The sequence below is a fragment of the Euwallacea fornicatus genome, chromosome 13 (genome assembly GCF_040115645.1).
Source record: "Euwallacea fornicatus isolate EFF26 chromosome 13, ASM4011564v1, whole genome shotgun sequence".
Taxonomy (NCBI): Eukaryota; Metazoa; Arthropoda; class Insecta; order Coleoptera; family Curculionidae; genus Euwallacea; species Euwallacea fornicatus.
Genome location: NC_089553.1, coordinates 2,512,663 through 2,533,506, shown reverse-complemented (window position 1 = coordinate 2,533,506; position 20,844 = coordinate 2,512,663). Strand labels below are relative to the sequence as shown.

Sequence of the window (20,844 nt, the reverse complement as noted above, 5' to 3'; positions counted from 1 at the left end):
ATTTCATATTTTTTAGGTACTTTTTTGAAAACTTTCTAACAGTGCTGCCACTTTGTTTGTTAAGTGCTTATTTTCGGAGATTTGATATGGACATAACATCGAATGTATGCATTCTTTAAATCGTCATAAAATTACGTTTTCAGCCATGTATTACATTTGGTATTTTTCTTAGAATCCCTATAGAAACCTTAGGCACCTGCAACTAAAAGTTATTTTTACGACTTTTACTCCTGAGATTATGTAGGATAAATTGTATTGTTTATTTCTGCAGTCTTTTGCAGTTCTGGTGCTTTTTCGCATATTCGATCAAGGCTACACCTAAATTTTCTGCGGGTTATCACCGCTGTCCGTTCTACATTCGACAGGACATTACGATTCTCGCAATTCAGAGGCGGCAGCAGCAAAAGAAGGCAAAAGCCGCAGTAAAAGCAAATCCGAAACGGCCTTATTCACTCGTCGCCTCAGTCTTCATCCGTCTGCCGCGCGGTCCTGCTACGCAGTAGCCCCGTTGCTTATGTTTCTCCTTCCAGGAAAATGTAGCCTGTGCAACAGGAATTCATTTCCCAATCTTTACTTCAATCAAAGTACAAATCTACACTAATAAAACAACAAAATGTGATACCTATTTTTACTACCAATACGCGTAAATTATCTATTGAATAAAAGATCATGGATCAGCAACAAGACAGCTCTCCCGACTTGTCCTTGAAGCTGAGGAGAGGATCCAGCGACTCGAGGGACTCCTTCTATATGGACTTTGATCGAGGAATCGACTCGGATATCGAGGAGATGGCAACCACTTCGGGGGCGGATTTTGGGGGGGACACCACGGGGGAAATCACCGCCACCCCCACTGCTTTGATCATGAAAACTGAGGCGACCAGGTGAGCATTTATGCGTCACGAACATCGAGATGAACTAAGATGAATAAGCTGCATGGATCTCGCATAAGTGACCAAGAATTTCTGGATATTTAATCGCGCATAATCTATGATTTGACTGAAATTTTGTGTTTTAAAAGGCGCTGGAAGCGAGTCGTACAATTTCTGTTCTAAACATTTAGCAACCAACACATTACTAATTCCAGCTCAATGGCTCTCGGCTCTCCGTCTTTCCACTATATTTTACGCCTTAAGGTATTAAGACCCCAGCTCAGAGTTCAACGACATCGACAGGGAACGAATTGCTGCAGGAAATGGAAACTTCCAAATCCGATAATGGCTCTCGTAAATCAATGTTTTTTCCCGCTTTGTAAAGAAGTCTTTGGCCCGAAATAACATCAATTGTTTAAGCGAAGCGCTAATACTATTTTATTGGCTCAACAACATAATTGCAAAATTGTCGCTTATGCGTGCTCCAGTAGGTTTCAGATTGCTCAGTCATACCTTAGAAAGGGATCTTTTAATAATCGTAAATAATTTTATTCGAATGATTTATTGCAGTTGGCCCACCATTCCCCCTCAAAACATGAGTGGAGGCAGCAGAAGCAGCGCGGCTTTGGGGGGCCGCGATCCTCTTTTACCGTCTCCGGCGTCTCCGCACGCAGTTATAGTGTCACCGGAAACACTTAGCTACTCGTCGCCCTCGAAATCAACCGCTAAGCAAGTCGGATCTGGACCCACGGTGCAGATTCAAGCACACAAGTAAGCCAAATTAAAAAAAAAAAGAAAACAAATCAAAGAACTTTACAAATTACTACGTTTTTCAGGCCAATATCATCAATGCCTCTTACTATATCAGGGTACTACTACCATCCGCAGTCTTTTCCTGCGGCACGAAGACTGAGTAGGGCAGAGCGGCAAATTGAATGGCGGCAGTTGGGGACGTGAGTATAGTTTACCCCATTTTAGAAAGTCCGATCTATTTTTATAACCTCGTGGGGGTCAGTAAATTCCCGTTTGTGACTCGACAATATAATCCGTCTAGAAAATATCCAGGAAAAAGAAAGCTTAATTCTAACTACTCGATATATATACACTTTTATTAATTAAATTATAAAATTATAACAAATAATTCATCTCATTTGCTTATAAAACCTCCATTTAACTCTAAACGTCCAGGTAGAGCCGAAACTAGGTCGCCCCGATAACGTTTGGTGATAGTGTTTCAGTCCTGCAAGACTGTCCGAATCAAGTCTTCTTTATTTCGTTTAAATTCACTCTTCATTGGTCCCCATGTTTTGTCAATGGGATCGAGATCCGGTAAAGTTGCCGGCCATGGAATTGTTAGGAATTGGTGTTCTTGCATTATCCAGCTGAAAGTGCCAGTCCTCTGGATATGAACCGCGACCCGTTGTAAAAACAAAACCATTTAGAATATTACAATAGTATGCACTGTTCACGGTACCATCAACGTATAGTCGATGTAGAGTTGATGTAGAATTGAGAATTGTGAGATCACGCTGAGACATTGCTTTCCACGGAATAATTTTAGTGGGAAATTTGGAATTTTTAACATTTTCTCTTGATAGGTGGTTTTTAGGTGATTTGTATCAAAGTGGAAACAACTTTTGAGTCAAATATAAAACAGTACTAAAATAATTTTCTCAAAAACGTTGGTAGGAAACTACTCTCCGTTGACTTTGTAGAGGTATCACTACAAGGTTTTTTTACCGTTTCCTTGATATGTAGCCTTGTGTTTTCAGTGGTATACGGACATACTTCTATTCTTGTCTATGTTTCATATCTGTGCCGTTTTTTACCCTCTTTGTTGTCTCATACACTGCATTTTTCCGAGTTGGGTCAGTTGTACTGATTTTTTAATTTTTCCAAACCTTTTTCAGCATAAATATTCAATTTCCTTTCTTTTCCTACTTGCAACACCATTTCACAAATCCTAAGCCTGTTCACAATCAGCCATATTTGACAAGTGCCGTTGTCACGTGACTTTGACATCGGTCTATTATCGATACAGCCTACTTGACGCGTTACTTCTGTCGTAGAACGTTACAACAAAGAAATACAGGGTGTTTCTAAATTATGGTGCCAAATTGACATGGGAGGCAAATTACGTGATTTTATGCTGGATATTCTGTATAAATATATGTTCAAAAATGCTTAGTCAAGAAAATACGGGACGTTTTATGATAGCTTGAAAAAACGTTCTTTTATTATTTTCTTCCAAAGAGCTTTTGCAATATTACTGAAAGTTTATACACAAGATAAGTCTGTCAGGTGCAATAACAATCGATTAGTACATTATTTTTAGTTCCTATGCTAACCGAATGACAGGGGCGGCACAGAGATTTTTTCAGTAGGTTTTTTTGGGCGTTCAAAAGCGTATATTTGATTAGTTTATCTTAAAGTTCATTAAGAAACAACAAAAAAGTTACTCTGGTTTAAAATCGATAGGACGTGCTGTCTTCGAGAGAAATGATAAAGTGTAAGATTCTGCGCACTGCTCATCTACCATTTTGTTAAGATTTCGAATATCTGTCTTGCCAGGCTTTTTTGTTATTTTCTGTTGTCAATGTTTAGTTTTCCGTCATGTTGGCCGTTTCTAAACATTGAGTTAATTTTTTTCGATTTTTATCTATGGGATAAATGTAAAGGAGAAACTCTACAGTAGAGCAATCTCTAATGAAAACTGGTCAAAGAACTGAAGTTGCGTTTGCGGAGATAAACCAAAATGAGAGAAGTACAGAAAAAGTCCAATTTAACTTCCTCAAAAGTGCCAGAGTTTGCGTTTGTTGTTAGTGGAAGATATTTTCCACAATTTGTACAGTGACATTTGTTAAGTTTGTTTTGTTGTTACTTATTTGTTAATTTTTATTTTTTTTATCTAAAAGACTAATACAGATCGAACGTTGCGCAGCACTTCAACCTTAGTCATTTTTTTCGAAAACGGTGCTGCTGATCGATTTTAAACCAGAGCACCTTTTTTGTGTATTTTTAAACAAACTGCAAGAAATGCTGGCGAAACACGCATTTTAAGCACGCACAAAAATAACCTACTAAACAACCTCTAGGCTATCCCTGTTATTTGGTTGCCGTAGCAACTAAAAATAATGCACTCATCAATTTTAGTATTGTTGCAGCTAGCGGACATATCTTTAGTTTCAATTTTAAATAAAATCACATAAGCCCTTTGGAAGAAAATAATGGAATTATGTTTTTCCAAACTATCATATAATGCACCGCATTTTTCTTATCAAGCATTTTTAGACATATTTATACAGAATTTCCGTCATAAAATCACGTAAACTACCTCCGATATCAACTTGGCACCGTAATTTAGAAACACTCTATATATTAAAATTAGACCATATATAAAACTCCGGATCCTTTGTAGACAAACTATACATAACTTTAAGGCCATATGGAAGCATTCCTTCGCACTTTCGCGTCCAAAAAAATATTTTTTTTTACAGCGACGCCCTGGCCACGACCCTATCGGCCCTGTATGGAAAGCTCCTTGTGGTGATGGGTACAGCATTTCCGATGGCAGAAGTCATATCAACTTACATCCCTCCCTCGTTTTACGAAGCTTACTACCTCTATCTGTACATCGGAAGCATGTTCTTCCTGTTTTACATGTACTTGGTCCTGCTCCGGGACAAAAGAGAGATGAAGAAGAGAGATACTGAACTGGCACACGTTAGTAAGTATAATAAATTATTATGGGAATACAATAATGAGGCTGAATAAAAGAGCTAAAAATAGATATCGATTTGACCCGCGTTAGTTACCATACGGCACACTTTTTTTCTGGGTTCATGGGAGCGTTTAAAGGACAACTGAACTCCCTGGCGAAGTCTTCGGAATTGCTCAATACGCCGATTACCCTAAAAATACCGGGCGAATGCACCGAAGTGATCACACGATTTTTGGCCTCTTCGACTCGTTGTTGGCCGCACCAAACTTGCGCGAAATTCAAGAAAAATAACTGTTTTGGGGTTAAATTTAACCCTAAAATGAACGAAAAAAAAAAGGTTTCGTTAGTTGATGAAATTAAATTACCCGGCATTGTCTCATCCGTCGCTTCGTTGGTGTGAAGCCACGCCTCGTAAGCTTTAAAAGCTTCTTTTAAGCCCCCATTGTCGGCTATGTTCTCGCTTTGGGTCAAATACCCATCGATAGGAACTCTAATCTGGGGCAATACGTATCGGCTGTATTGGTCGATCATGCATTGAACCTTCTTGTGAAAATTCCTGATGGAGGTGTCCCGCCACCACATCATTAAGTTACCCTGTTGGTCGAAGAGTCTTCCTATAATTTGCCTCTAAGTAGCCAGTTAAACAGTGGACGTTCCGTATTACCTTTGTCATCAAAACCATGGGTGATCTCGTGCCCAATCACCACTCCGATACCACCAAAATTCAGAGCTTTCGGAAAATGCTTGTGGTAAAAGGGAGGCTGCAATATCCCTACAATTCTTTGAATTAATTGAATAATTGATTAAGAGCCCTGGATGAATATACGGTGTGCCCTAAAAGTATACCGACAAAGTTTAAGTGGTGGTGGAGGACTTCAATACTATTTTTTTCTCTTTAATAAACATGTATCAGCAAGACAAAGAAAACTTCAATTTCTCATTTGAAAAAATTACCGATATGCACCGATGGACTGAAAGGGGAGGTCCTGTAGCTGGGCCCCCGCATTCCCTCGAATTTACCACCTTGGTTTTTTCTTTTGAGGTTATCTCAAGTCTCTGGTCTACGAAACGTCTCTTCGTAATGAGGAAGACCTCTTAGCGAGAATAATGGCCAGATGTACACATCTAGAAGCTATTCTGAAATGTTCCATAGGATCCGCAAGTCAGTGAACCGACGGTGCAACCTTCCTATTAAAGCGAATGGCCAACATTTTGACAATCACTGTAAACCAGGATTTATTTATCAATAAAACAACGTCCAAAACGAACAGAAAGTGATTATAATAACCAAAATCATAGTGCTCATTTTCTGCTCAAATGGCTCATTTACGGACATATTTATTTAGGAAAAATTGTGTATTGATGTGTCTCACCACCTTCTTAAAGTTCGTCGGAACATTTTTGGGACACCCTGTACTAGCAGCTTTATCTTTAAAAGGTAACTTCCTTCGAAACAGTGAAAAAAGGCGCGAAATTACCCTCTTAGCAAAATTATTAGTGTATTGGTACTTTGACCCTTAAGAGACTTTAGTACCGGCAGGAAACATTATCTGATTCTTGTTTCTGTTATAATACGCGTTGACAACTGCAGGAGAAGTGCTCCAAAGCGTTCTGTTCACTTCCGACCCCAACCTTTTGTGCTCACACCTGCTCAAATGCCTCAGAGTGCTCAACACGTTTTCGAAGAAAAATTCTGGATGAATATCTACGTCATAGTACCGCATGGACAGTTCTTATAAATATAAAAAAAATCAGGACTAATCCTTGTAAGAGTTCACTTTGCATATACCAGTCTCATTTAAGACAAAATCTGGAAATCCAATTTTGAGGTCCATATTTTCAATCTTCATGTTCGCATATGTTTTAGTGTGCGGGTCAATCCAAGTGCTCTCCTTGAGAATGCCCTTAAATGAGGCTATTAAAGCCTGCGTTATCTGTATAGTGTCATTTTTGCTGGTTTGATCGAAGTACTTCCGAACGAAAAGAGACCCGATCGCCATGCCCATGTGGGTGTTGACTTGAGTCACGCAAAATTGCCATCTTGGGGGCTGTTTCTCCCTCCCGTAGAGCACGAAGTTGAAGCGCTGTATCAGCTCTAGAAACCTCAAGTCCAAGTTGTTGAGCCTCCGTTGCATAAATCTCCAAATGACGTAGTTCTGGACGATTTTGTGGTCGGTGTTGCTCAGTAAATGAACCAACTCCAGGAGGTATTTCACGCAATAAACTGCCACAGGTGTACGCAGATCCACTTGAGATCCCAGCACAATGTTGAAGTAAGATTTCCAGTTGTATTGCGGGAAATGCAGAGTGATGGAAGATAGGTCAGTTTTCAGGTAGATCTCCGATACGTTTTCTTTTTCTTCAGTAAAAGCCATTATTTCCGCCAGGCCTATTTCGAAATCCACTATGTCATCCACGTCCTTTTCATTGTCTTGCATGTTGGCTCCCAAAAGTTTCGCAGTTCCTGGAACCATTATTAATGCCAGCTATATGGTTCTTTTCACTCATTAGATTATTTACCAATGATTAGATTTTTATAAGCCCTTATATACTTAATCTTCCTGGGGTTCAGAAAGTAATCTCTGGTGGGCAATCCCAAGCTAGTCTGGTCTATGTGGACGATATATTGTTTGGCATTTTTCATGTCCGGTGCTATCCATTGTGATATAAGAACGTTGTTGTTTAACAAACGAAGCCTAAATTAACAATCAAGATATACAGGGTTTCCTTTCAAAGTTGTGTATAGTACAAAGATTTTTGCACAGATATCTGAGGCGAAAACATAACGATTTAATCTAATTTACTAGAGTCCGAAAGTAAACGGTTTTCAAAATACAACACGTCAAAGTGAAGATTAGAAAAAGGAAAAAAACTTAATTACTTTCTTTGTAATGGTATTATCCGAAGAAAATGGTGCACCAGGGGGTTTTTAGGGGCGACAAATCACAATCAGTTTACATTTCCACGTACCTCGGGGAAGGCGCTGTTAGCGCTAGGTGAAATCTTTTTATAGGTGCATAACTTTTTTATCACCCGGTGTAAAATTTATTTACTACTAAATTTATGTTTTCCTACACATTTTATGAAAAAGGAATTTTTGGTGTAACTCCCTACGGGCATTCTTTCTTGAGGTATTTGAAGTTTAAGGTCGCATGTCTTGAAAAATAACTATAAATTATATATTTATTCGTACAGTTGAACAGAAAAAAAATCAAAACATCCAATTAATCTTATATTTTTTAAATTCCTTCATGTTTTTATATCTCTATAGCACCTTTTTTATTAAATATTTACTTTGCTGTTGTTACGTATAAATAATACACACTTTAAAGATATTCTTCAATATATGCAGCTAACATTGAACTTCAAATATATCAAGAAGGAATGCCCGTAAGGAGTTGTACCATTTTTCCTAAAGCAGGTAGGAAAACACAAATTTAGTCATAAATAAAGTTTTTACTGAGTGATTAAAAAATTATGCCCTTTTAAGGAGAGTTGACCTAGCGCTGACACTGCCCTCTATAATGCGCATCGAAAATGTAAACAATGTCTGGTTTCTCGCCCCTAAAAACCCAGATATTGGCACTACAAACGAAGTAATGAATTTTTTTCCTGTTTTTAATCTTCACTTTGACGTCCTGTATTTTGAAAACCGTCCACTTCTGAACTAAGATAAATTGGGTTAAATCGTCATACTTTCCCCACAAACATCTGTGGTAGAATTTTTGTACGGAACTTTTAGGGACACCTTGTATATTAAGAATTTTAGAGAAATACTCTGCAAATTTTATAGTTTTTGAACTCTCGCATTGTTTCTAACATTATTTTCTGTGATTTCTGATTTTTGAGTCAGTTGCGTTTAGGCTGTGGAAATCGAAAATAAGTATATCACGCATGTCGTAAAAATAAAAAAAAATGGTTTGCGACGCAATGAACGATCGAAAATTCTCAAAAGCTCTAAGGAATGAGGCGTAAGAAAAAAAAATGGCGTAACCTGTAGATTTTAGCGGTGCGAGCGCCGCATTCAGTTGGGTAAATCACAATCACCTTTCCAAATTAAACCAAAAAGCCCCTGTAATCCATTACTTTCTAGCGCAATAATCCACAATCCAATTACAGCAGACTAAAAGTTACCAATTTCAATTCGAGTTATTATTTTCTGCAATAGAAGTAATTTTAACCGTAAAAATCGGTAATTGCACCCCTGGTGCCTCTGCAAACCGACGCGGTTTGTAAAAAGAAAGTCGATAGCTTTCGGATCATATAGTCATCTTTGTTTAACTGTCGCAATTAGACAAAGACGAAAAATGTGTCCCTCCTGTCAGTTTGAGGAAAATGCATTGTAATTAATCAATGCAGGCTCTGAACAAAATCGCCCAAACCTATTTCATACTCAACAAGCATTGTTTTAGTTGGGCTATTGGGGAGCGAGAGAATTTCCGCATATTTAATTTTTTTTCTAACAAAATGCATACCGGGCCAGTAACATGAACAAATCATATCCACTTTCCGTGCGGTTACTCTTCAACAAAGGCCATCCCCCCAGCTCCTCAATTGTATCTAAAAGTGGTCGACAACCCCTTCGATTAATCAACTCCTCGTTCATGCAGGACACGAAGAAAAACTTGGCTTTATCTGTGGCCTCTACGGTGTTATTCCAGGCGGTCTTCCTTCGATATATATTCTTCAGGTTGCGTTTGCGATCGGTTTTTGATGGGCAAGACCTCTCTTGCAAGAGGTCAACTAGAACATGATCCAGATTCTGTCTGATAACCTCAAATGTATCGAACGAAGAACGATCCGGGGGTATTTTCAGGTAGTTTTTCCAATTGCCGCAGGCGTAGCCGTAGAAATCTTCGCAGGGGTTTACGTTCGGGTCCATGTATCTCTTCATGATTTCGCCTAAAGTTACATTTTTGGCTAATATTTACAAAAATGTCCCAAATGTCACCTTGCAACGTTCGAACCTCTTCTTTTTTCATTTGATTGTGCCAAAAAATCTGTTGCTCCTCGCGCTCCGGCAATTCCTGATTATCGGCCTGGGTAATAACGCTTAATTTCACTACTGATATGGAGCCTTTCTGTGCTCCATCAGCTTCTGCTTCGCTTTTGTTCGTTATCTTCGGGAAAATATCACTTTCCGCTCTTTTGACAATATCGGTATTTCTGCCAAAAACTACCTCTTCGTGCAGTTGGTGGCACAGCTGCGTTTTGGGACCGAAAATGTTGCAAATGTGATTTCGCCTATCCCGAACATAACTTGGGTGTTTCATAAGGCTGCTCGTTTCGGGCAGGAATGTCGTTTTGGTGTGTCTGAGAATTTCTCGATGGCGTTCATGCTCCAAAATCTCAGGTATTCCGTACTGACTCTGGCCCCTTTCTGTATATTCGCACAATGAGCAGGCTATTAAGCAAAAAATAACAAAACAATTCATTTTTGACACTAAAATGGCATTTCCAGAGACTGCAACATCCCAAGCTAATGACGTAATTTCCGATGAGGAGTCGGATAACGATTCCAACAGTACCACCCTTTCTAGCTCCAACGCTCCCAAATACCGGTCGCGCGGTTCTTCCACATTCGCCTCTAAGCAGAACCATTACGGAAGCTTTTACCTGAGAATGGGAGCTGTGGGTAAGTAGTCAAGGATCGACTCGATTGAGTTACAATTCCCTTTGAAGCCTTCGGCATAGGCAGCATGATTTACTCAGGCTTGGAATTCGGACAATACTTCGAACTGGAAAGGAACACGAAGTGCCATAACGTCCTCCTAGCCCTAACGCCAGCCACCAGAATGGCCTTTATATTTATACAAATGTATTTCATATTTCTTAATAATGAGGTTCGTGATCAAGTCCTTGTTATTCTCGTGTTTAACTAGATATTTTTATGACAGCAAATGCGTGTTTACAAGCATAAACTGGCAGCCAGATTCGGCCTTATGCACATGATCGGTACAAACTTGTCCGTCTGGCTAAACGTCCTCGTCCAGGAAACCAAGCACGAAATTCTAACTTTCTATAATCCGGAGAATAATTCCCTTAGAATATCGCACAGAATTCCTAATAAAGGCAACGTCTTAGGGTAAGTAGGAAATATCACATTTAATTACTGCGACATGGATTTCTTGAGTAACTCTAACTCAAGTTCCTCACCTAAACATTCATGCGTAAACGCTTCACTAGCGACACAATTCCGGGGTCGAAAATTAACGATTTTTTGTTGAGTTACTTTTGTATTTACCTCACACCTCTAACCGTTTTCAAGATATCAGAATTCGAAACACCGACATGACATTAATTAACATCTACATAAAATAATCGATTAACGGACAGGGTCTTTTAATGAATCATTTTATAATCAGTACCTCGAGAAGTGGAATAAATTCTTAATTCCAGAAATTGAAAAGTTTTTGGTTTTTCCGCACTACATATGTTAATCATCGATCGCCGTAATTAATTCACTTGATCGTTAATTAACTGTATGTCGCTCACTTGATTTTTAGCCTCCCCGCAGTGACCTCTGAACACCCTCCTGAAGCCCACGGTCACCACATAGTGGCCAGAGGCCTCAAGGGCCCCCACCACCTCTACGAGTGTCGCAGGACCAACATTATAGGCACCTTAGTACAGGATGCCTCCCCTTTTTTGTTTCCCTGTACTATTGAGTACAGTCTTATTTGCGCCGCAATTCTTTATGTGATGTGGAGGAGCATTTCGAAGCTGCCTCTCAGCCACAGTGGTCAATCAATGAAGGCCAGGGCCGAGTTGAGCGCCTACAAAAAGAGCCCTCACCATTACTCGGTGGACTGTGCCAGGGCGCACAAGGGGCTCTTCGTGGGCATTTTATTCTTAGTCCTGACCATCATCTCTCTTATTTTGTTTTTTGTGCTGATATCGCGATCCGAGTTCGTCGGTCTAGCGGTCATTGAAGTTAATATTTGCGAACTTGTCTTGTACGGAATGACCACCTTCGCCTCAATCATCGGAATGATCCAAATGCGTCAGCTCAAGTACGACGGAACCAAGAACTTGCAGCTGGACAATATTCTTCTAGTGGGGGCTCAGACGGGGATGTACATCTACAGCACGTTCACTATAATAGGGGGCCAATTCACGATTCAAAAGAACACTGTCTTGGTGTTGGTTACAGCTGTAGCCTCTTTGTTACAGACCACCTGTCAAACGATTTTTGTGCTAGACGCGTCGCGACGCACCTGCGTCACTCCCGACCAAATCCGGAAAAAACCGGGCAGGGAAATCGTCACTTTTCTGCTGGTGATCAATTTGGCCATGTGGGCTATTAACACATTGGAAAAGTCGAGGGCCGAATCGCACCCGATTCAGCTGCATTTTTACGGCCTGTGGGCCTGGACTATCATCACGCACGTGTCAATGCCTTTGGCAATTTTCTATCGGTTTCATTCCACTGTGTGTTTGTGCGAAATTTGGAAACGGGCCTACAAGATGAAGCCCACTTATATGTAGTGGTTATGAGAGATTTAATCATGTAAATTTGTAGAAAGGAATAGGAAACACCAACTTTGCTCAAGAGTCTTTCCAGATAATAACATGTAGTAATATTTTCTATGGAATTTTGTACGTAGTGGCGACAGTGTTAGTGTAGAAATCATTATTCTAGACGTAAAACATAACTTGCGTTCAAGTGAAAGTGACCTCTGAGCCCCGTTCAAATTTCAATGCTTTTTGTTCTGGCGACGTTCTGGACATGATACTCAACATGAACTAACGTGGACATGAGATCTGTTAACAGAGTTACTTGCTGAACAAGCCAGAACATGGAACATGACTTAATCAACGTTCTTACAAGTCTGTCTAATGATAACCGGACGTTGTTTCTACAGCGTTTCCATGCGCTAATGGCAACATCATCAAATCGGATCATAGACATCATGATCCTCGACGAAGCGGACGTAAATTATGGTTTCTTCGAGGTTTAAAAGTTCCCTATCGATAAGTACAAATTTCTTCTTGCTGCACTCTACACGAAAGAACCACTGTATCATCCTTAGCATTTTATGTTATCCTTATGAAAAGGGAATTCCAGAGCTGAATCTGCATTACTTTGAGTCGTCGTTGTCACCGCTGCAAAAAGAAAGGAAAACGCATGCTGCAAAATATGCTTCCTCTAATTGATGTCCGACTTAAAGAAAAACGTGTGGACCTACTGCACTTGCTAGAAAGAAAGTCTGGAAAAGACTTCTCACAACAGAGCAAAAGCTCCTCCACTGCCTGCACTAACGGTTGGGGTGGGAATTGCTCACAAAATTAATCGAAACAGCACATTTGTTCATACTTCGGAACACTGTATTTGGTACCTACAGTTGTTTAAGGACCATCATCCGGTCGATATACCCAGCAGTATGTTGGGCGTTCAGGAAAATATCTGAGCAGCGCCATCTCACGCGTCTTTTTTGCTGCATTTCGACCAAGTTTTGGACTATAAACGTCAGAAGTCGGAGTAGGTTAGTTCATACGTAGATGATCAATCCACGTCAGCATAGAGGCGAAATGCGTTCGACAAAAATGAACATGACTGAATGCAATAATAGGCGTAGCTCTGCGTTTAATTAACTCGAGCACCCAAAAGGCCTAAATTGAAAATTGACTCAATATCGTTCGAAATTTTCTTTTTTTCTATCACGGGAAAAGTCTTCGAAAGACAGTCCCCCCCCCCCCCTTCTCTTCTCTTCCTGTTGACCTTCTCCGGTTGGTCGGGTGGTAGCGTGGGTGATTCGCCGAGGCGCCTACCAGGTAAAACCATCGGTAATGAAAGAATCGCCATTCTAGAAAACGGAACTATCCCTGAGGTATATGTGCACATCAGTGTCGAAGGAGATTTTTCTTTCTGCTGTTTCGTTTTGACCCTTGATGACCTATAATGTGCGTATTTTAGCCGGGGGGGTCCTGCTGTCCCATCCATTTACTACTAATCATGCCCGACTTTGCCATAGTTTCGTGATCGGACGGGAACCTTTAAACCCTCGTGGTACGTGGCTAATTCAATACAAGCCGAACTCACCACTAGATCCAGTATGATCGAAACCAGAAATAAGGGCCAATCTTTGAGATGCTCGAGTCCTAAACCTTCTTAGATTTTACCTACGATTATTTTACATTCAGCTTCATTGCCCTTGGTTATCGGTGGGCCCTGTACACCAGATCCTGCTTCTTACGCAATTAATTAGACACAGAGCTATGACTATTATTGTATTCATTTTGACTTTTCTTAAATCTAGCTAGACCCTATGCTGGCTTTGATTCATCATTTATGAACTAACCCACTCTAAGCCCTGCTGCTGGCATCTAAAGAGTTGGGCGAGATGCAGCGAAAAAAGACGGCAGATGGCGCTGGTAAGATATCTTTCTACAGGCCAAACACAGTGGTTGCTGATTGACTTGAGACGCGCCGAATTGACGAGATCTGATAGGGTTCAAATGCAGACATAGAGGTGGATGTCCGAAACTAACTATTAGAGGTTGGCTTTATTGAACGCACGTTTCTACTTAAATACAGGGTGCATCATATTCAACTCCCGAAAACGTTAAGATTTCGGATGTGTTTTTCCTGAAAATCTAATTTTTCTCTAATGCAACATATGATAAATGGGATCATCAATAATAATAATAATAATAATAATAATAATAATAATAATATTAATAGTAATACCTATTACTTTGGATAAGTATTTTTACATTTTTATACACGCTTTGTGTGCTTTTGTAGCATTGATAATTAGTATTAACGTTACCTCATAAAGGATGAGCAAATACCACTTACGATGAAATTCCACGATAAAAATGCTCATGAAGTTCATACTCATAAGATATATAGTACAAAACCGTAGGATAGACCTTTTAACTAAAAATAGTAACTAGTGTAATATATTAATATTCACAGCAATAAACATCACACTGCCACAAATTCCAAATACGACCCTGCATTAACTTGTGCAGATCCCAGGAACTTATATAAACCAGAACTAACCCGGACTAACCGGGATTGACCGAAACTAGAGTTTTTTTTATAGAGGTTATGGAAATCCTCTTTTATCAGACCGTTGATGGCAAGATCCTGATGGGTTTGGGAGTGTGGAAATCACGCAAGCATCGCCATCGAGGTTTTGTGCAGTTCATTACTTTGTCTTCTTCCAGTTGCATCTTGAAACTGTTCCTCACTCCTGCATGTGTCCTCATGGATGATCTTTCTTCGCCGTGTGCGCTATCATTTCTTTCCACGGCATTTTATTTCTCCTTTCAACATGTAAGCCGCAATATTTTCTTCGGTTATCGCCTTTCTGCCATGATTTGATAGTATTTCTCTCATTCTCAAATTTCGAATAGTAAAAGACAGTATAGGCCACTATGGCAACTTTTCCGCAAAACCAGCAGAATCCGCCTGTCTTTCTCCTTATTCGGTGTAAGTGTACACCGAACACTCCGTATGCGGCCATTGCTTGAGTCGGAAAGAGACTTACTTCTCCACACTTCTTGATGTACCATTATAGATAGTGTTTGATTAACTCTTAGCAGACTATCTAAATATGTGTTTCAAAGCTTCGTTCCGAACCGGCGCAGGACAGTGGACAACAAACAGGACTCGCTAGCAATCCCCTCTTCACTTGCAGCTGTGCACCTTCTAGTAGCTTGCTTTAACATCATGTCCAGGTCTTTGGCTAATTGAACCAACTTTTTGGCTTTTGACTGAGATCCTTTCGATTTCTTCTGGAAACTCATCTGATTTTCTTCTGTCGGTCAGTATCACCATTTGACTCTTTTGTCCCGGTACTTCCAGACGAATTTCTTCCAGCTTCCTGTTCACTTGCATAGCAGCGTACTGGGTTTTATCCGAAAATTGTTCCTTATCAGTTTTGGGCATGCTCCCTTTTTTCTTGCAAAATTTAGTCCTAGTAGTAGTTCCGAAGAGTTGGGTCAAATAAGGAGTTCTGTGGCACTGCGCATGTGATTTCCAGCATTTTCTCACTTGGGATTATTATTTTCCTGTTGGAAAAATACAATTTGATCATTTGTACCAGGTATTTGCTCTCATTTCCTTTTTCGATACTTCCGGTCCCAGGGCGGGGGGTTGAAGGTACTTCCATATCCAGCAATATCAATACTCACATCTTTCTACTTTGTGTCGCTTTTGCATTCACCATTGACCTATTCCTATAGAACCCATCGTATCTGTCGCTAACGAGATTTCTCTCCCCAACCTTCACTACGAAAGGGATTTTGAAGAGTAATTCAAGCCCTTTTCCTGGAATGTCTGTTAAACTGATTGGTCTAAAGTTTGGTTTGTCCTGTAATTGTTTCCTAGGATTCTCTATTATATAGGATTATATAGGATATCTCTATTATTAGAATTAATTACGACGTTTTCTACATATCGTGAAAATTTGACTCTCTCAGAAAAGTCGAACCTTTTTTTTGTGCCACAGATAGGTGGAAATCTTCCCAAAGACACCCTGCAGGGGATCTTTGTTGACCCGTTGGTGATAGCCGAGTTTCCACCCACCTATCCACTAAAACCACCCCCTCTCTTCTTCTCATCTGGGAACCGTCTCGTCAGCATTTCTTCAGAGTTCTCAGTCGCTCGAGTTACTGCTCATTTCGCAAAATTCTTCGCCTCTTTGCCTTCTTAGCACCTTTCTTGTGCATTATTTTCTCAACCATCCACTCGAATGTCATCCATTTCTCGCCGCTCTCAGTTAAGGACAAATCGAACCCGAACCAACCTAAACTAACCTAATCTAGAATAACCCAAAAATCAAACTTTACTTATAAGTTCAAACTTGAGTACCTATACGTTCTAAATGTTTATATTCTATTGTTAAATTTGTATTGAGCTTAGGCGTTTGTTATGTTTTCCTTTTACCTTAATAATACGCTTAGTTCATAGTGATACATTTACCCTTACAAGTCTGATCGCTTTAGCTGCGGATGAACGCTTGCATGGTTTCTTCGTTATATGTGTAATTCCATAAGTACCTAATAACATAGTATGTATTAGTGCAACTCGATACTAAAGTGTAACATGACAGAAAAATCATCTATTTATCTTCCCTATACAGGGTTGTTCTTAAGTACGGGCCGCAACTTTCAGGACACAGTTTCTTATGGTAAGAAAAAAAGTTTCAATGAACATGCGGCCGGAAGCACTTAAAATCTGAGATACAGGGTGTTGGAAATAAAAAAAAATATTAGAAATATATTTGGAACCGTCAATGTTGGATTCTCAAAATTTTAGTTATGGAACTTTGGTGACGAGCCACATTTTTAGTCAATTTGTATCTACTGCTAGTGATGGTAGACGTGAGTCATTCGACGGTTTCGTCAAAAAATGTAGAACGCCAATGGATTTTTTAACATTTTTATAATTTTTGGATTCTCCTAACGTTTTGCAACAAAAAAGTCTCTTAATTTTCTTTACTAATTCTAACCTGTTTTTAGAAAAACTACAAACTTTAGTATTGTATCAAAACGGATTATTTCTATGATTGTTGTTTGTAGTTGCTGGCCATTTTTCTAAAAATGTTAAAAAATCCATTGGCATGGTACATTTTATGACGAAAACGTCGCCTGGCGAACGCGTAACTACGCCACTGGCGGCAGATAAAAATTAACTTGATACTAAAAATGCCGCTCTTTACCTCCAACTACAATATACAGTGTTGTCTACTAAGCGCGCGTCGGACTGTTACGGCCTTATTTATGGCTTTTATCGAAAATTGTTTTGTACAGTTATACGTAGGACCTGATAGGCACATTTTGAAAATATTTTCATTTATACAGGGTATATAAAAAAAAGATACAAAACAAACTTAAGTTTATTACTTATGCCGTTGGAATGGAAGACGGGGACCTGTTTTGTGGCCTCGAAGGTCACCAGATATAACGAAACTTCACTTTATGGAGACACCTTAAAAATCTGATCTATAGATCATCCCCGACTACAGTAGCAAACATGCAGAAAAGAGTAAGAGAAGAATTTAAGACAGCCACGCCTTTACTGCTACAAAATTGTAGACAGTTTGAATACTTAAGCATTAATTATGTGATAAAAAAATAAGAATTTAAGAGAATATTTTTTTATACCTAGTTAAGTAAAAATATTAAGTAATTTTTCTGAAAATTCTCTTTCAAAATTTTTTAATCCAAATAAAGCATTTATTGTTTTTTTTTTATTTATGTTTATTTGATTTTTCTGATTTATGTCATATACTCCTGACAATGGCGATTTGTTGGTGTTGTCTATACTTGTCTGCATCCGTAGATTCGTCTATCATATCCGCATTATAAATTAAAATTAGGGACGTACTATCATCGCATAAACTTGTAGAATAAAATTACACAAAAACCATCCAACTCTACTATAGCTAATTAAATGCGAGCATAAGTTCTTTTTGGACATAGCTTCGTGAACCATCAAAATGTAGTGGAGTTCCATTTGAAATTTTCACCATTTATTGATGTTCAAGTTGGCTCCACTTTTGCGAACAACCTATAGAAAGTATTGAACGAAGCTCGGTAGCAAACCAAAATATGGACCTTCTACTGTATTGTAGCAAAAAAGAGTTCCAAAATACTTTACGGTTTGTTAACAATTCGCATTTTTGCAGACATCTGCAATTGTCACTTTTAACATTCCATTGTACATAACAGGAAAACTATTATTTCTAATAATAAAAATATTAGTAAACTTATATTATAATTGAACGCAGGATTCAGAAATGCAATAATAGTTAGTGTTCCATTTAAAAAAACATAAACTTTCATTGTATTTTTTTGGCAAACCCTGTATAAAATGAGAATATTTTTACAACGTACCTTTATAAGGTCCTACGTATAACCGTAAAAACCATTTTCAATCAGAACTATAAATAAGTCGTAGTCGTCTGATCCCTGTTTAGTGGACAACCCTGTATATATGTAAATATATATATATATATATATTAATTTCGACGTCCTGTAACGCGGAGTCTAAGCGTTTCGGCCTTACGTTTATAGCAACTTTTTTCCTTTCAATCGTATAAGAAATAGTTCTCTGAAATTACGAACCGTACTTAGGACACACCCTGTATAAGTTGTGCCATAATAATAGCTTTACCCGGGTCTTCACGTACGGTGTTGTCTTCAGTCGTGCATGATAGTGCCAGATTTGTCCAGAAATAAGACGCCAGAAAGTCAGACGTTTGACATGAACCGGATTTGGTTCGACAAACTTGCAAAAGACTCAATAATGGCTTTGTATACAAACAAGATGTTTATGATACAGCCGTGCTCCTTCCCTGTCCAATATGCGCTCTGGACAGAATTGGAAAAGAGAGGTGCAAACCAAGATCTCTGTGTATTTAGATTACCTTGTTACATGGCAAACTCTCTCAATTTTTGTTGTTCCTTATGCCACATGTCCAGGTCATTTCGACCCGTCATCTTCTTCGGTCACTTCACACTGACTGATGTAGGGGAAAATTATAACACGCTAAAACGCGGAAGATACACTTGAATATCTCAGTTTAATGCTTGTGTACCCCTGATTTTCTTTGGTACTATTTGTCTTTCTCCTTGATGAGTTCTCTGTCGCTTACGTTCCAAATACTCTTTTTGGCAGGCTAACCTCTCGTCCATATCCGCCTTTTTCCAATCTTTTTTTTAATAGAAGTTGAGGGGAATCTGCAGGCAGACATTGGGTGCTTGGCACTCGGCGATCTTATTTGCCCCCTTTGTGTCGGGTTAACGTCCTAATCCAGGGCACGCTGACCGACTAAACTCCCTGTCCTCTCTTTACCTTTATTCCCCCCGGAACCACCGCAAGGCATTACTTCGGGGGCCATCCTTCGAATCTAATGAGAAGCGATCAAGAAGATACATTTCAAAATCCAATGACTATTGAAACTCGTAGGGATTCTAAGTTGGGGCACTATTTCTTCTCCCTTTCGCTTATTGATATCAGTTTTGATTCCTCCTCTTTCTCCCCATTAGCCTTCACTCAAATATGACTTTGGCAAGAGAAAACTGCCCAAAAGGCCCGATTGAAATACTCGGTGCTTTTTGTCACTCATGACCTTTTTCACACGTTCGTCGTTGATCTCACTCCTTAAACGTGGAGAATGCGACCATTAAAATTCTAATTCAAAAGGGCAAATGTGGAGTGAATGAACAACGGGCAAAGCGAAGGTAAAGCAAAAAAGGAAAAGAATTAAATTAATGTTCGTACACAAGCGGGAGAGAGTTTGTACCCAAGAGTGAAAGCTTGAGTGTCGTTGGAGCTGTTGGACACTTGTCCGATGATGCAGGACTGAAGACAAAACGTGTAGACCAGGCGTTACTTGGGTGGTTAAAATAATTTTTCCTGGCTATTTAAACTCGAGCATAAAATTTAATGATCCAAAACATATCTGTGCGTAATAAATGTGCGATATCTTTAAATGACCGTTTTCGTCACTTGATTTAAAAGGAAATAAATAGACCATAAAAAAATTAATTTCATTTACCCTGAAATGTTTTTGTTGTTTTTATTGTTAAACATGGTTTTTGTTAATAATTACTATTGAATCTATAGAATATCTTAGTAATTTGTTCATTGGTAAGAATATAGTATAGTTATGTACAAAGAGTATGAAATAACAATATATGAAATGGAAAAAATTAATGAGTGGTTTTAATTATTAAATTCGTTCGTTGATGTTATTATTAACACCTAATAATCACTATTAATATTAGTGATTTACAGGGTGTTCCTAAAAGGTCATGTCATAAGTTCTAGGGGTTGCTTCATATTAAAACATTTTTGGAAGCGTTGGTTACTAAGTTGTTGCTCTGACAGCAAGGCCACACGTGTTTCCATTTTTGCACTAATATCTACTAGCCCGAACAACAAACTGGATGGTTAAGAAAACCCAAAATTAAGAAAGATGGACACAGAAAAAGACGATTTTAAAGTTTCTTTTAAAACTGAAATTTCCTCCAAAACGAAGAGTAAAACTATGTTTCCAGAGAAATGTCCTACAGACGTTTTGACAAACTATTTCCACAGCTTACAACACCAGAAACAACCAAATCGGGGGAGAAATGGAAGTCAAGAGCGCGGCGCCGTATTCGCAGCACAGCTGCGAATACGGCGCCGACGCGACATTTGGTGCTGGCACCAAAGCCAACTCTAACGTCGACTTCCTAACTTTGCACTTCGGCACTCAAGCCGCGCTCGTCCTCAAACGATTTCCACCC

General features: G+C 39.1%; 2 protein-coding genes across 3 annotated transcripts; one reads left to right on the top strand and one right to left on the bottom strand.

Moving 5' to 3' along the window:
* Nucleotides 1-484: 484 nt before the first annotated feature.
* Nucleotides 485-20,218, top strand: OtopLc (Otopetrin-like c). The gene is made up of 8 exons (XM_066289007.1): nucleotides 485-884; nucleotides 1,443-1,643; nucleotides 1,709-1,825; nucleotides 4,370-4,599; nucleotides 10,055-10,228; nucleotides 10,276-10,436; nucleotides 10,491-10,678; nucleotides 11,100-20,218. Exons 1-8 carry the CDS (start codon nucleotides 670-672, stop codon nucleotides 12,079-12,081), a joined length of 2,268 nt encoding a protein of 755 aa, XP_066145104.1. The 5' UTR covers nucleotides 485-669; the 3' UTR covers nucleotides 12,082-20,218.
* On the bottom strand, nucleotides 4,584-10,043 carry LOC136342817 (neprilysin-4-like). Of its 2 annotated transcripts, XM_066289004.1 has the most exons (8): nucleotides 9,545-10,043; nucleotides 9,069-9,495; nucleotides 7,114-7,289; nucleotides 6,383-7,057; nucleotides 6,128-6,325; nucleotides 5,258-5,365; nucleotides 4,959-5,207; nucleotides 4,587-4,907 (listed from the first exon to the last, which is right to left on the bottom strand). In XM_066289004.1, the coding sequence occupies exons 1-8, from the start codon at nucleotides 10,026-10,028 to the stop codon at nucleotides 4,684-4,686; spliced, it is 2,541 nt and encodes an 846-aa protein (XP_066145101.1). In that variant the 5' UTR covers nucleotides 10,029-10,043; the 3' UTR covers nucleotides 4,587-4,683. The 2 variants fall into 2 exon arrangements, with proteins under 2 accessions (XP_066145100.1, XP_066145101.1); XM_066289003.1 differs by having other exon boundaries at nucleotides 4,584-5,207.
* Nucleotides 20,219-20,844: the final 626 nt, after the last annotated feature.

What these genes read in the sequence shown, in the direction of transcription:
- OtopLc (XM_066289007.1), top strand. Translation starts at nt 670, where the DNA reads ATGGATCAGCAACAAGACAGCTCTCCCGACTTGTCCTTGAAGCTGAGG. An exon ending in ATGAAAACTGAGGCGACCAG is followed by an intron (nt 885 to 1,442) that starts GTGAGCATTTAT and finishes GATTTATTGCAG; the next exon opens with TTGGCCCACCATTCCCCCTC. An exon ending in GTGCAGATTCAAGCACACAA is followed by an intron (nt 1,644 to 1,708) that starts GTAAGCCAAATT and finishes TACGTTTTTCAG; the next exon opens with GCCAATATCATCAATGCCTC.
- LOC136342817 (XM_066289003.1), bottom strand. Translation starts at nt 10,028, where the DNA reads ATGAATTGTTTTGTTATTTTTTGCTTAATAGCCTGCTCATTGTGCGAA. An exon ending in TTGTTCATGTTACTGGCCCG is followed by an intron (nt 7,290 to 9,068) that starts GTATGCATTTTG and finishes TTGTTAATTTAG; the next exon opens with GCTTCGTTTGTTAAACAACA. An exon ending in TTTTGTCTTAAATGAGACTG is followed by an intron (nt 6,326 to 6,382) that starts GTATATGCAAAG and finishes TATATTTATAAG; the next exon opens with AACTGTCCATGCGGTACTAT.